The following is a 12,779-nucleotide window of genomic DNA, read 5'->3' on the forward strand; positions in this document are numbered from 1 at the left end:
GTTGAGCGAGTATCGATTGTGAGTCGGGATTCTTGATTGAGATAGCAAGCGAGAAATTAGAATTGTTTTGCGATGCTGAAAAGCGAGTGATGAAATTAGCGAGCGAGTACACGATGAGCTTCAGATGAACGACGGAGATTGAAGATTCCAATGGGCCTTCCACCAGACTTATATAGCTAAAACAGCAGTTATAGAAATGCAGATACGTGCGGGACCTGGATCGTGAGATCGGACATCGCGATACTGCCAGAGTCAGCATCATTCAGACATTTCTTTTGTAAAGCTTGCCAATAGCTCGTGAAGCTCGACTGCGCCTTTCGGCCGTCTTAAAAGGCACAAAAGCAATGCATTGCAGATCATCCATGCACTTGGGCTTTCACAGCTCATCGCTATTGGATATGCTCCCTCTGGAGGCCCTCTGGAGGCTCGCAAGTGCAGGACCACCGAGGCAGGCTGCAAGCCCGAGAAGTACAGAGAGACATGAGTTGCTCGCAAGATGCCGGACGATCTGCAACGATGCATAGCTGTAGCTTGATGAGGTACCTCACGACGTGACTATGATCATCGCGGTTCCTGCAGATCGGAGCGCTCATGCTGTTAGAAGATCAAACTTTGTGCCATGTGCTAAATGGTGAGCACACTACTCAACCTACTACAAAGTTATTTGAAAGTTATTCGAGCGACAATTGTGAGAGATGGTGTTCGCGTGGCTCCTCTGCTTGTTAACGTCGCTGTGACACATGGGAATGACGGCTACGACAAATACAGTAGTCGCAGAACTGATGTTGCGACGTCCTTGGCGTCTCGGGGAGCGAGCTGGCGTGGCGCCGACTTATGCACACATGCAGAGGCGTGGACGACTCGGAAGGATCGAAGCGACGGGTGGAGTGCCTGTTGCTCCTCCTCGTCGGCACATGTCGAAGATATGTGCTGATTATCGTGAAGAACAGTCATCTGAGGATCATGTAGAAAGCATCCTTGAACTTGATGAGGTGATAGCTATGACTGCACTCGGTATGGTTCACGCGAGTATGAGGGTCCATCGGAGGGAGAGTATGTGCATTGAAGGAAGCAAAGTAGGTGTGTAAGTGACGACGATTCCGATGAATTCAATGTTCGTTTCTCCGACCTCCGTTCGCGCCCGTTGCCAAGACACATGGTCGGTCGGCCCGCCGAGGGACCCCGCTTTGGCCAATCGTGTTGCTAAGATTGACCTCACTCCACCGCCGTCCCACCAAAAAGCATTGAATCATCGCCCACGAGGGATGGTTCAATGCCCGGTGTATTCGACACAGGAGTGCCCAGAGGCACATGAGTATCCATCACTCACTGATCACTTATCCTGATAAGATTACATAGCTGCTCCATCAACAGGACATGGTAGCCGCTATTGGGCGATCGGGGTGTGGTCAGAAACGGGTTTCGTGAAGAAAGATTGAGAAGAACTTGCGCTTCAAAGACTGAAAAAACAGCCTTTGTCAGACCGGAAGATCGTGTATATGTTTTACAAGGTTCAGGGATGATATGAACAAGTCGCCTGGTACGTGGCTGCACGAAAATGCATGGCAATGGGCTGTTGCTACCTTCTCTCTAATCGCTGAGTAAAGTCGTCGATGGGAGATCGCACCATCGACGTGCAGACGACTACAAGTCTTCGGTCGCCTCCCCCTTCCGCATCTCCCACTACGACTCTGCTTGCTCCACTTCATCTCGCTAGAAATGATTTTTGTATGAGATCATCACAGTGCTGTCTCTTTTCTCTACTTGTCGGAACACAAGTTCAGAAAATGATATTCGACGAGGAAATCAGCAAATCAACATGACATCGCTCGATGTATGTAGTATTGGTATACTCAAGCGAGAATATTGCTCAAATCGATGCAATTAAATGGAACCTGGAAGCCTGGAAGTTACCCAATCACTCATAGTGATCTCGTGCTGATCCATTCATGTTATTTTCTCGTGGACTTGGGCTTGACAAATTTGAAGGACATTTCTTGTGGATCACATGTAAGCTCATCGGACTCTTCGACAGAACTTTTAGTTTGGCAACTCATACAACGAGCCAAACGAAGCCAGAAATCACGCGTGATTTTGGCGCATGTTCTTGCGTGATTGCATTTCACAGCGACCGTAACTCAAACGCAAGGCTCTCGATTTCAGTCTCTCGCATCTGAGGCTCAGCAGAGCTGGCAGATATTTTTCTCTCTTCATTGACGTCGGGCCTGCCTTCAGCGGTGCTCAATACTTTGAGACTTTTATCTTGACATGTAAGCTCGCCGAATGAACCTTTCTGTAGCAAAAAGCACCAGACCAGGACGTACTGGAAGTTTTGTAGTTGCAGTAATTCACCAGTGCCTGAATGAAATACAATCATGCAGTTGACCAGGCAGGGCTGAGTTGATGGCCTCAGGCTGTTAGATCGCCCCTCGACCAGCGGCAGCGGGGTCCTGTGGCGCAAATTCGCACCGCGTTGCCCCATTTTCAGGGCGGGCAGGTCGTGCCTGGCTCGCAATCCCACGCGTCATACCATCCAGAGCGCTTCGTCACTGCTTCATTTGTTTGGAGGATTCAAGGCCTGTTGCGGCGAACGATCGAAATTGTCCGAGTGATCCTTCACGTCCTACAAAAACGAAGCGTCACTATCATTGCACCTTCCCTCCTCGAATCAGCTTCTTTCGTTCGTCTCCGAACGTGACTGGCGTGGACACTCTCATTACGAGTTTCACACCATTACACTTAGGCCTGTCAGCTCCGAAGATCTTCTCGTTGATATCGAAACATTCAAACTTATCTCAAATGGGCGGCGCCACGTGTCCGCACTTGAAGCAATATGCTCATCTAAATCCGCCTCGTCCATCAGAATCGGTCTATCGTGAGGACTGTACCCGATGCTTCGACAGTGCCGACGATGAAGCCGGTCTTGATGTGTGCCTGCACTGCTTCAACGGGGGTTGCGCTGGCGAACGCGTTCATGGGCAACAGCATGCGAAGCAATTCGATCACCCACTGGCCGTTCGCATTCAGCGCTCAAGGAAACGCAAGTCACGCGACGACCATGAGCCACCGGAGAAGATGAAGAAGTTGGAGATCAAGGCCGAGACCGATGCGGAAAGATATGACACCAAGACAGAGCTACACTGTTTCGAGTGCGGTGTTCATGGCCTGTCCGATGCAGGTCAGCTGGATCAGGTGGTCCAGGGCGTGTTGAAGGCCAACACATTTGCGCAGCAAGAAGAAGTCAAAGCCTGGGAGCTAGAACTACAACCGTGTGATCACACAATATTCATGGAGCAAGAGCCGGCGCGAGAGATACCCAGCGGAGCTTTGAGTCGTTGCAACGATTGCGAGCTCAATGAGAACTTATGGCTATGTCTCACGTGTGGAAACCTAGGCTGTGGGCGGCGGCAGTTCGGTGGCTCAGGTGGAAACAATCACGGTGTCGATCATACGACATCCAGCGGACATGCGGTGGCTGTCAAGCTGGGATCTTTGACGGCGGACGGAAATGCCGATATTTACTGCTACCAATGCGACGAGGAGCGCACTGATCCCAAATTGGTCGCACATCTTGCTAATTGGGGCATTGATATCGCCAGCAGAGTGAAGACGGAGAAGAGTTTGGCGGAGCAACAACTGGAGCAGAACTTACATTTCGACTTCGCAATGACAGACGCTGATGGTCGGCAACTTCGACCACTATTCGGGCCAGGTCTGACAGGCTTGAAGAATTTAGGCAATAGTTGCTATCTGGCATCCGTACTTCAGGCCCTATTTTCCATGCCAGAGTTCGAGCAGAGATATCTTCGTCATGATGAACCGTCATCGCTTCCGCAGAAGCCTGCAGAGGACCTGGAAATACAATTACGGAAACTTGCTGATGGACTTCTCACTGGTCGATACAGTAAACCAGATACAGATGTGATGGCCTCAGGAGATGTTGATGATATTCCGCACCAGCGCGGCCTCGCTCCTGCAATGCTCAAACACCTCATTGGCCGTGGTCATGCCGAATTCGCTTCAATGCGCCAACAAGACTCTTTCGAACTCTTGCTCCATATCCTCAAGCTCATTTCACGGTCACAGCAATCATCAAGCGGAACCTATTCGAACATTAACGACCCTGTGGATGCGTTTCGTTTCGTGATGGAGCAGAAGTTGACATGCTTGGCCTGCAAGAAGGTGAGATACCGACAAGATGAGATGGAGAACCTTTCGGTCGCTGTTCCTATTCGGAGAAAGGCTGCAGCGAAATCTCCAGGCGGGGATGAGATCATGACGACACCATCTGCACAGGATGCTAAAATCGAGTCGGAGTTCGAGTCTGTCACGCTTGAGCAATGTCTCGATGATTACACCGCGCCGGAACTCGTCGAGCTTACTTGTTCCTCCTGTGAGCACAAATCGTTCTCCAAACAATCATTGTTCAAGTCATTTCCTACGATACTGGCCATCAATGCTCGAAGGTTTGAGATTGTCAATTGGGTTCCCACGAAACAGGATGTGCCTGTCATAGTCGGCGACAACTCTCTTGATCTCGATCGTTATCGATGCAAAGGCAAAATCGAGGGCGAAGAAGAGCTTCCCGATGATGGCTCCGCCGGCGCCGAACAACAGAATACGGCTTTCGTCCCGAATGAGTCTGGTTTAGAAATGTTGATGAGCATGGGCTTTCCGCGTGTTCGCTGCGAAAAGGCTCTCCACGCTACAGGCAACGCCGATACCGAGATGGCAGCCGCATGGCTCTTCGAGCACATGGAAGATCCAGATATCGATACGCCTCTACAGCTGTCCTCCAGTAGTGGCGGTGCTCAATCGTCCTCTGCAGGCGGCGCTGCAGCCACCGTCGTGGATCCAGATAGTATCGAAGCGCTCGGGAACATGGGCTTCTCCGCACCCCAAGCACGTCAAGCCCTAAAGGAAACTGGCGGAGACATGGAACGTGCGGTCGATTGGCTTTTCAGCCATCCTGACGCAGTGGGAGATTTCGACGACGATGCCATGACTATATCCAACGAGACCGCCGCCGACTCAACTGTTGCTCCGACTAGTGCTGCTTCAACAATTGGCGGCGAACCCACCGACACTGCTTCTGCGAATTTCCAGCTCAAGAGCATCGTTTGCCATAAAGGCGCGAGCATCCATGCAGGTCACTACGTCGCATTCGTTCGCAAGGAGAATCTCCCATCTCAGCCTACGCCCCAGCAGCAGTTGAATACTTCATCATCGACAATTGCAACTTCGGCGAATGCTACTACGGCGGGGAGTGCGGGCACGGAGTGGGTTTTGTACAATGATGAGAAGGTGGCATTGGGAGGCGATGTTGAGGAGATGAAGAAGTTTGCTTATATTTACTTTTTGAGGAGGGTTTGAGTAGTGCGCTTGCCAGTGGGGATGGTGGAGTTGTGAGGATTTGGGCATGCTGAAGGGTTGTATCATCAGGAGGTTTGAGTAGAGAAGAGAAGGTCGGTTCTTTTGATACCAGCGGAAGGCGTCGGAAGTTGGCGGCGAGTCTCGATGTGGATACATTGCGTGGCCGTGGTGCATTGAGAAAGGTGGTTGTTTCTAGTCGGGAGGTGTCACTGCGTGGGAGTTGATACGGTGGACGTGAACAGCATAGGTATATCTATCGACTGAAGCTCGAAAAATTGCCTTATTGGCCTCACCTCTCAGCCTTGAAGGCATCTTCCAAAACTCCGGCTGAACGTCGTCCTCGCTTCAATTTCCTACTAACGTACAGGAGGCTGCCAGCCACAAGCCGCCATGGCCTTGTGCACGTCAAATCGATCCACGGCAGTCCACCACCAAAACCTTGAGATTTCATCTTTCCGCGCCAGAGCGGTATAATAATCAGCTACTATGCCACCTTCTCCCCTCGCTCTCGCTTCGACACAGCTCAGATAAAACGCGCGATCTGCCCTCATGACTTCAATGTCCACGATTTTGCTATCATGCCGTGCCCACGTAAAACTTCCGTCGTCGTTTTCGCTCGGCTCGTGCACGAGGAAGCGAGGATACTCGGCCGCAAATTGAAGCGGTCGAAACTCCGCGCAGCCAAGGTCGATGATGCTTTGTACGTTTGAGTCGTCATCGAGGATGATTTTGACGCCCACAAGATCGCCGTGGACGAGAACGTGAGGAGAAGCGTCGAGGTCGGGGATGAAGTATGTCGTGATGAGATCTTTCTGTCGCCGACACTCGTCGGGTGTGCCTCTGTACGTGCCTGCTTGGGCCCGAGCGATTTGCGATCGATTTTAGCCGTTATTCATTCCAGCGCCGTCGCTCCTGGAATTTCTGTCTTAGTAGAAGCGAGAACCTGTGCAGTCACCAATCGCGACGCATACCAGCGCGAGCAGTCCGTAAGAGGTCCAGGGTCACATTGGCGACAGTGTGCATTATTCTTTGACGAACGGCCAGATCGCTAGGTACGGTATCGGACCATTCCATTGTCTTACCATCCGCCCAGCCTAGCACTAAATAGCCTGTCCCAAGCGGATTATCAGCAGATGGGTCCGCGGCGATCAGTGGCTGGAAGTAGTCGATGCGTGCATCGTCGACGAGCCGACGATTTCCGATCTCTTCTGTGATTCGGAGTTTGATAAGAGGAGTGTAGGCTCCGTGAAAAATTCAGAAACAGATTCTTCTTGAACGGTTCTTGACCTCGAGCACATATATTGCACACTCGACGCCGGAGAAAGGCGCAGAATCGGTGCCTAGGATAAAGTGTGATGGACGACCGAACAGTCGATTAGCGATGGCAAGTATTGCTTCTGGGCAAGGCGTAGAGGTTGTCATGGTCATGGCCGCGGATGAGGCGCTCGGTGATCGAATGCTTCGCGGTCGTGGGATGAGAAGAGTGCACCGCAGCTGATGGGTAATAATAGTTGAGGTTGCACAAGGATTTTAATCGTCAACAAGCATGTCAACAAAGCCGCAACATAACACAGCTGATCCCGGCCATTACTATGCTTATGCCGCTTCAAGCCATTCATATTACATATATAATCATAATGCTGCCTAGATTGGCAGATATCTAAAAAACTTCTGAGCGCGCTCAATCAAGCCGAGTGACACTCATATTACGGTCATTTGACGTGTCCACACTCAATTCAAGCAAGTCAAGACATGCTTGCCATTGCGCCTAATTGCTCAGACAGAAGGGCGGCCAATGTCGATGAACAAAAGATGTCGCGCGCCTTACATCCGTGGATCGCTCGCCTTCAACAAGTCCCCATGTAGATGTAACGTGGTACGCCCGGGGATCTTCTCGATTCCGTGGCGACGGAATAGCTCCTTGAAGATCGACGAGTTTCGTGTCGTCCATGTTGTCGAACTTCGGCAGCAAATCGCTGAAAGGGTGAAAGCCGTTGAATTGGTCGACAGTAGACGTCTCGACAAGGTTGGACATCGCAATTTGTGTCCAAGAGAAGATATTATAATGAATGTGGATTGAGATGTTGGGAAATTCGAGGAAACGTGGACTGAGCAGCACGATTATATAACTTCTGCGTCGAGATATGAATCACTGCTTTCTTAGATCAGCGTGTTTTAAAAGCATTGTCGACGGTAAAGGCATCGTGACAACATGCATGCCTTGTAAGCTGCCTAGCTTCGCGCACAGCTCAGCGCCGATATGCGACATGCCGGTCGTCCGACATTCGCCGTTCTGTACGACTGAATGCGGCTACGAGACCTGGCGAACCTTCATAGATACTTCGGCCGCGCTGGGAATTGCACATTCGAAATCTCCGACGTAGCACGTTGCTTGACTTGGTGAAGAATGCACGTACAAGGATTTCCATGCCAGCGATGAGCGCGCTTGAGCGGACTCTTGGTGGGATAACAGTCAGCAACAATAATTCCTTACCAGCAAAATGTGCTGGGAATTCAAAGAGAGTTCGCAGATCTAAAGCTTGATGTGAAAATGAGCTGCTGAGACTTGGATTGGACGGTATTGCGGAATCGTGGGCATTCCAGTGGATCTTTCGACTGTGCCGCAGAGATAAGAGACGCCACGCGGCACACCCTTACCAACAATCGTGAGAAGCTTGTGATATGTTGGCATCCACCATCGTGTGTGTAAATAATGCTTCGTGTTCTATGCAGCGGCATTTATTTCTCCCCGCTAGTTCGATGCGTAGTTCTCGCGTGAGACACCGGAAAGCCGACGTTTATCGTGGGGATATGGTTATGTGATGACCGGATAATATTTCCGTTGCGCTAGATCATTCATGTCTCGGTCTTCTTCCTACTGCTGCTAACCTTGGCAGGTTGTTTCACCCGGACTCTAAATGCGTTTGGACTTTACGGGTAGCCCTACGCTGCTTGAGGAATTTTTGTCTGCAGTGGCATGGCTTAACGCTGTGATGCATGTCACGCGCATGGAGAGCGACTCGGTGCGGTGCAGTTGCGATAAGAAAAGAGCTGCTCACCTTCCGCTTTCGGATAGATCCTCCGCGTCTAAAGTATGCCTCGATTTGACATATGCCGTGGCTCTCATTCGCGGTTCTTGTCGGAAGGACTGAACCGTGTAAGGTTACCACTCCGGCGGCTTTGTCTTTGTTACTCTATCTAGGTAGGCTGATGCGATGAGGTGATTCTCCGAGAATGTAGAATATCGCATGGCGAGGAGATGCAGACAAAGGAGATGGACGATCTTCGCAAACACTGCGTCGACCATCGATTCCCACGGCCACGATGGAGCATTCCACCAAATGGTTTGTTTGTGCTCGCACAAATCAAGACAAAATACGCACATTACCCGGACTAGACATTGAGCCGAAGCGGGATCAGCGGGACGGAAGGGCGGATAGATGCGAGAGACGGACTTCATCTTTCGAAGTGTTCTAGCGCCACGTCCACCGAATCCCCGATGCCACCCTCCTTTATCTCTCTCGACCAATCACTTGCTCCATCCGAGGCGATCTGCTCAAGATGTGGTCGTAGTGCCGCATATCTGACCGTTACATGACCCGTCTTTCATACAAGCAGTGACGAGCTACTGCTTTCGGCGCGCACGAAGAGACGACGGCGATGCAACCTTGAATCCTGCGTCTAGGCTGTGCCGCCTCTTTTTGCGCCTCCCTTGTCTCCGCTTCCGTACGATCGTCATTCGGACTTCCTCTCGTATTGAACGCCTCATCGTTTAGAACATCATTCCGTGGCCAACCTATCTTTCTCCTAGTCGATAGTGGCGAGTCGCGAAAGAAACATCCTTGTCTCGCTCGACCGTCGTCGCGCATGTCGCGTGCTCTTCACCGTGCATGGACTCCGACATTCTCGCCCGTTGCGCAAAGCCGTTGCTGCCCCGCTCGGCTCAACTGCATTCGGAGGGCTGTCCCGTCTGGGGGCATGAGACGGACAATGTTCCATTGACTACCTCGCAGGAGATAATGAAAACCTTATTGGTCACGATTCAATCTCTTCTCATGCTGCCCTCTGCCAGAGGATAGCGGGGTGGGAATGGGATCACCCTCGGCCGATCATTTGCTGAAAAAAGGAAAGCGGTTCGGTCCCGGAAACAAACTCTCAAGAGCAACGGCGGAGGAGGTCTTCTGCTTCCATCAGATCTTCTAGCTGCAAATGCAGCCACCACTTCCCACCAATCAGTGCCAATCAGTTTAAGCTTTCTTGTCTGTGCCGCCACCATGTATCGCGTGCCCGCATGCCCGCCCGCATTTGCCATTATCATTTTAGGCCGAATTGCTCATCATTCTCTTATCAGTTGGATCCAATACAGCAGCACACATCTGTCGGTCATTCCGGAGCTCGCGCGCACACATGGCAATCGTTCGGTCGGTACTCATAAAAATGTATCGTCGCAGATAGACTTCCGCATCGCATAACTACCCTGCTCAATCCAACTTGTGTTCCACTGCTCTCTCGTTCTTCCTCCTCCTCTTGTCCTCCCTTCTCTGTCCCTTGTCGTGCATTTCTATATAGATTGGTTGTGGCAGTCAAGTGGCACTGCGCGACAATCGTCACAGAACAACGAACCGCAAGACAACACCTCTCTGATCTCTTGGAGCGCTCTGCTCCTTCGCGCTGCCATCATGAGTGGTGGACCTATGCTCGACGATCTGGCTTATGCCGCCGCGATCCGTCAACCCAGTATCGTCCCAGCACCTGACGAGAAAGGTGCCCTCGATGTACATGTTGGTGGTGCTCCTCCGAATTACTCCAGCTCGGAGGAAGGAGACTCGCATCTTCCGGAGCCAACACATGAGGAGCTTCAAACTTTGCGTCGTATCTCCGGCAAGATCCCATGGCAAGGTAAGAATCAAGATCATGCCACGCATTACGTGAAAGTCGCGTTGAAATGTTGATTCCACGGTCATTTTTCACGTCAAATGGGCTAATCGTTTCTTCCCTCCAGCTATGTCAATTACCTTTGTCGAGTTTTCAGAGCGATTCTCTTGGTACGGAACTACAGCTCTTTTCGTCAACTTCATTCAACAGCCGCGACCATTTGGCTCACGGACGGGCGCCATTGTCGAAAGCGACTACTGTTACAATGCCCCAGGATGGGATTACGACTCTTGCACCCAGCCCGGTGGTCTGGGACGGGGTCAACAGGCCTCTACTGGTTTGACTACTTTCAACCAGTTTTGGGCGTATCTCATGCCGCTCTTCGGCGGTTACATTGCCGATACATACCTCGGACGATACATGACCATTCAATGCTCGATCGCTTTCGCCATTCTCGGCCACATTTTGCTCATTATCTCGTCGCTGCCTACCGTCATGGACTCTCCTGACACTGCACTTGGAGTCTTCGCCTTGGCGCTGGTCATCCTCGGCCTGGGAACAGGTGGATTCAAATCAAACATTTCACCACTCCTCGCCGAGCAAATTGCCGAAACCCGTCCTCATGTGGTTACGGACAAGAAGGGCGAGCGCGTCATCCGTGACCCGGCCGTCACTATTTCTCGCGTTTTCCTATACTTTTACATGATGATCAACATTGGTTCGCTCATCGGCGGTATTGGCATGGTTTATGCAGAGCGCTACATCGGCTTCTGGCTTGCTTATGCACTCCCGACATTCGTCTTCTTTCTCGCTCCGGTAGTCCTGATCACCACCAAGAAGAAGTTAATCACCCGACCTCCGACTGGATCCGTCCTCGGCCGTGCTTTCAAGCTGTTGAGTATGGCAAGCAAGGGCAAGTGGTCCATCAACCCGGTTCGCACGTACCGTAACTACAACCAAGGCGGTTTCTGGGATGCCGTCAAGCCTAGCACTCTCGGTGCCAGTGCGCCCGAATGGATGCGCGACATCGATGACGCCTGGGTCGAGCAAGTCGCTCGTGGTTTTGATGCTTGCAAAGTCCTCTTCTGGATGCCGCTGTACTGGCTCTCCTACAATCAGATCACCAACAACTTGACCTCGCAATCTGCTGTTATGCAGCTCAACGGAGGTTTGTTCCTGCCAAATCCTTCTTACTATGATACCCCAATTACTAACAATCACCTTCCACAGTCCCTAACGATCTCATCAACAACCTCAACCCCCTCACTCTCGTCATCTTCATCCCTATTATGGACTACGCCGTCTATCCTGTCCTCCGCAAATTCCACATCCACTTCACCCCGATCAAGCGAATCGCGGCCGGTTTCTTCGTCGCCAGCGCCGCCATGATCTCCTCCGCCGTCATGCAACACTACATCTACGCCGAGTCTCCCTGCGCCGCCGACGTTATCAGCACGCAAAAGGGCTGTGCCGCGCCCATCAACGTCTGGTGGCAGGCCATTCCCTACTGTCTCATCGCTTTCAGCGAGATCTTCGCCAGTATTTCTAGCTTGGAGTACGCTTTCAGCAAAGCGCCCGAGAACATGCGTGGTTTGGTCATGGGTGTGCAGCTTCTACAGTCGGCTTTCTCTTCGGCCATCGGACAGGCGCTTCTGCCTTTGTCGACTGATCCTCTGCTTGTGTGGAACTATGGTGTCGTCGCTGTCCTTGCCTTCATTGGTGGTGTGGGCTTCTGGTGGACCTGGAAGGATCTTGATGCTCGCGAGGATGAGCTCAACATGATTCAGCACACCAGCTACGAAGGCCGTAAGGGCTCTGTCGTCGGCGATGACGTTGCGAGGACACCTGTCGAGAAGATCTGAGGATAATTCTACTTGGCTGATTCCGCTTGAAGCGTTGGTATTTTGGGGCAATGTTCTGAGTAACGAATTAAATTCCAAAGATGATTTACACGTTTATGACATGATACACCTTTGAAATATGTCCTGCACAAGTTAGAAGAGTTCCATGATGACGAAAAGTATCGTCATCATGATCTGACAGGAAAGGTGCTCTGACGCATACGAATGGAGCATTTATATGCAGTTTCAGTAGACGGACTACTCTCATTCATACTTCCTAGAACATCATCCTGTTGCGCCAACAACTAACGTCCCTCCCGGCGTCGCGAGCCACCCTATGTAACGAGCCAGCATTGGACACTTTGATCGATAATACTCTTCAACACCGATATGAATTTGCTTTGCTGTATCTACACTGTAGGTTAGGATGTTACCCTTCGATCGACCGCTCTACATCGAAATCGGGTGAGTGTTGCAGTCGCTGTGATCGATTCCTTCCTCGTGTAAAATCCTAGTCATCTCGTGAATCGCTTCGTGTGAGTGTATTTCTGATCAGCTCGCAGCGTTGCTCGGCTCGGCGGGCTGCGGAGAGTCCGCTCTATTGCTGCCTTCAGCATCGTTTTGTCTCATCGAGGTTTGCGCGATGCCGAGTGCTGCCGCCGGCGAGGTTCACGATATCATGTCGGAATC

At 51.4% G+C, this 12,779-nt stretch overlaps 3 protein-coding genes across 3 annotated transcripts; 2 read left to right on the top strand and 1 right to left on the bottom strand.

The window, feature by feature from the left end:
* Positions 1–2,528: 2,528 nt before the first annotated feature.
* K489DRAFT_385452 (ubiquitinyl hydrolase) lies at positions 2,529–5,723 on the top strand. The gene has a single exon (XM_033606107.1). It carries the CDS (start codon positions 2,800–2,802, stop codon positions 5,371–5,373), a length of 2,574 nt encoding a protein of 857 aa, XP_033454933.1. The 5' UTR covers positions 2,529–2,799; the 3' UTR covers positions 5,374–5,723.
* Positions 5,724–5,729: 6 nt separating this feature from the next.
* K489DRAFT_328655 (uncharacterized protein) lies at positions 5,730–6,795 on the bottom strand (the record flags this gene model as incomplete). The annotated part of the gene is made up of 3 exons (XM_033602073.1): positions 5,730–6,223; positions 6,408–6,614; positions 6,636–6,795. 3 exons carry the CDS (start codon positions 6,793–6,795, stop codon positions 5,730–5,732), a joined length of 861 nt encoding a protein of 286 aa, XP_033454934.1.
* Positions 6,796–9,700: 2,905 nt separating this feature from the next.
* Positions 9,701–12,413, top strand: K489DRAFT_385455 (PTR2-domain-containing protein). Its single transcript, XM_033606108.1, has 3 exons — positions 9,701–10,272; positions 10,376–11,416; positions 11,479–12,413. The coding sequence occupies exons 1-3, from the start codon at positions 10,053–10,055 to the stop codon at positions 12,108–12,110; spliced, it is 1,893 nt and encodes a 630-aa protein (XP_033454935.1). The 5' UTR covers positions 9,701–10,052; the 3' UTR covers positions 12,111–12,413.
* Positions 12,414–12,779: the final 366 nt, after the last annotated feature.

Source organism: Dissoconium aciculare (genome assembly GCF_010015565.1).
Source record: "Dissoconium aciculare CBS 342.82 unplaced genomic scaffold K489scaffold_26, whole genome shotgun sequence".
Taxonomy (NCBI): Eukaryota; Fungi; Ascomycota; class Dothideomycetes; order Mycosphaerellales; family Dissoconiaceae; genus Dissoconium; species Dissoconium aciculare.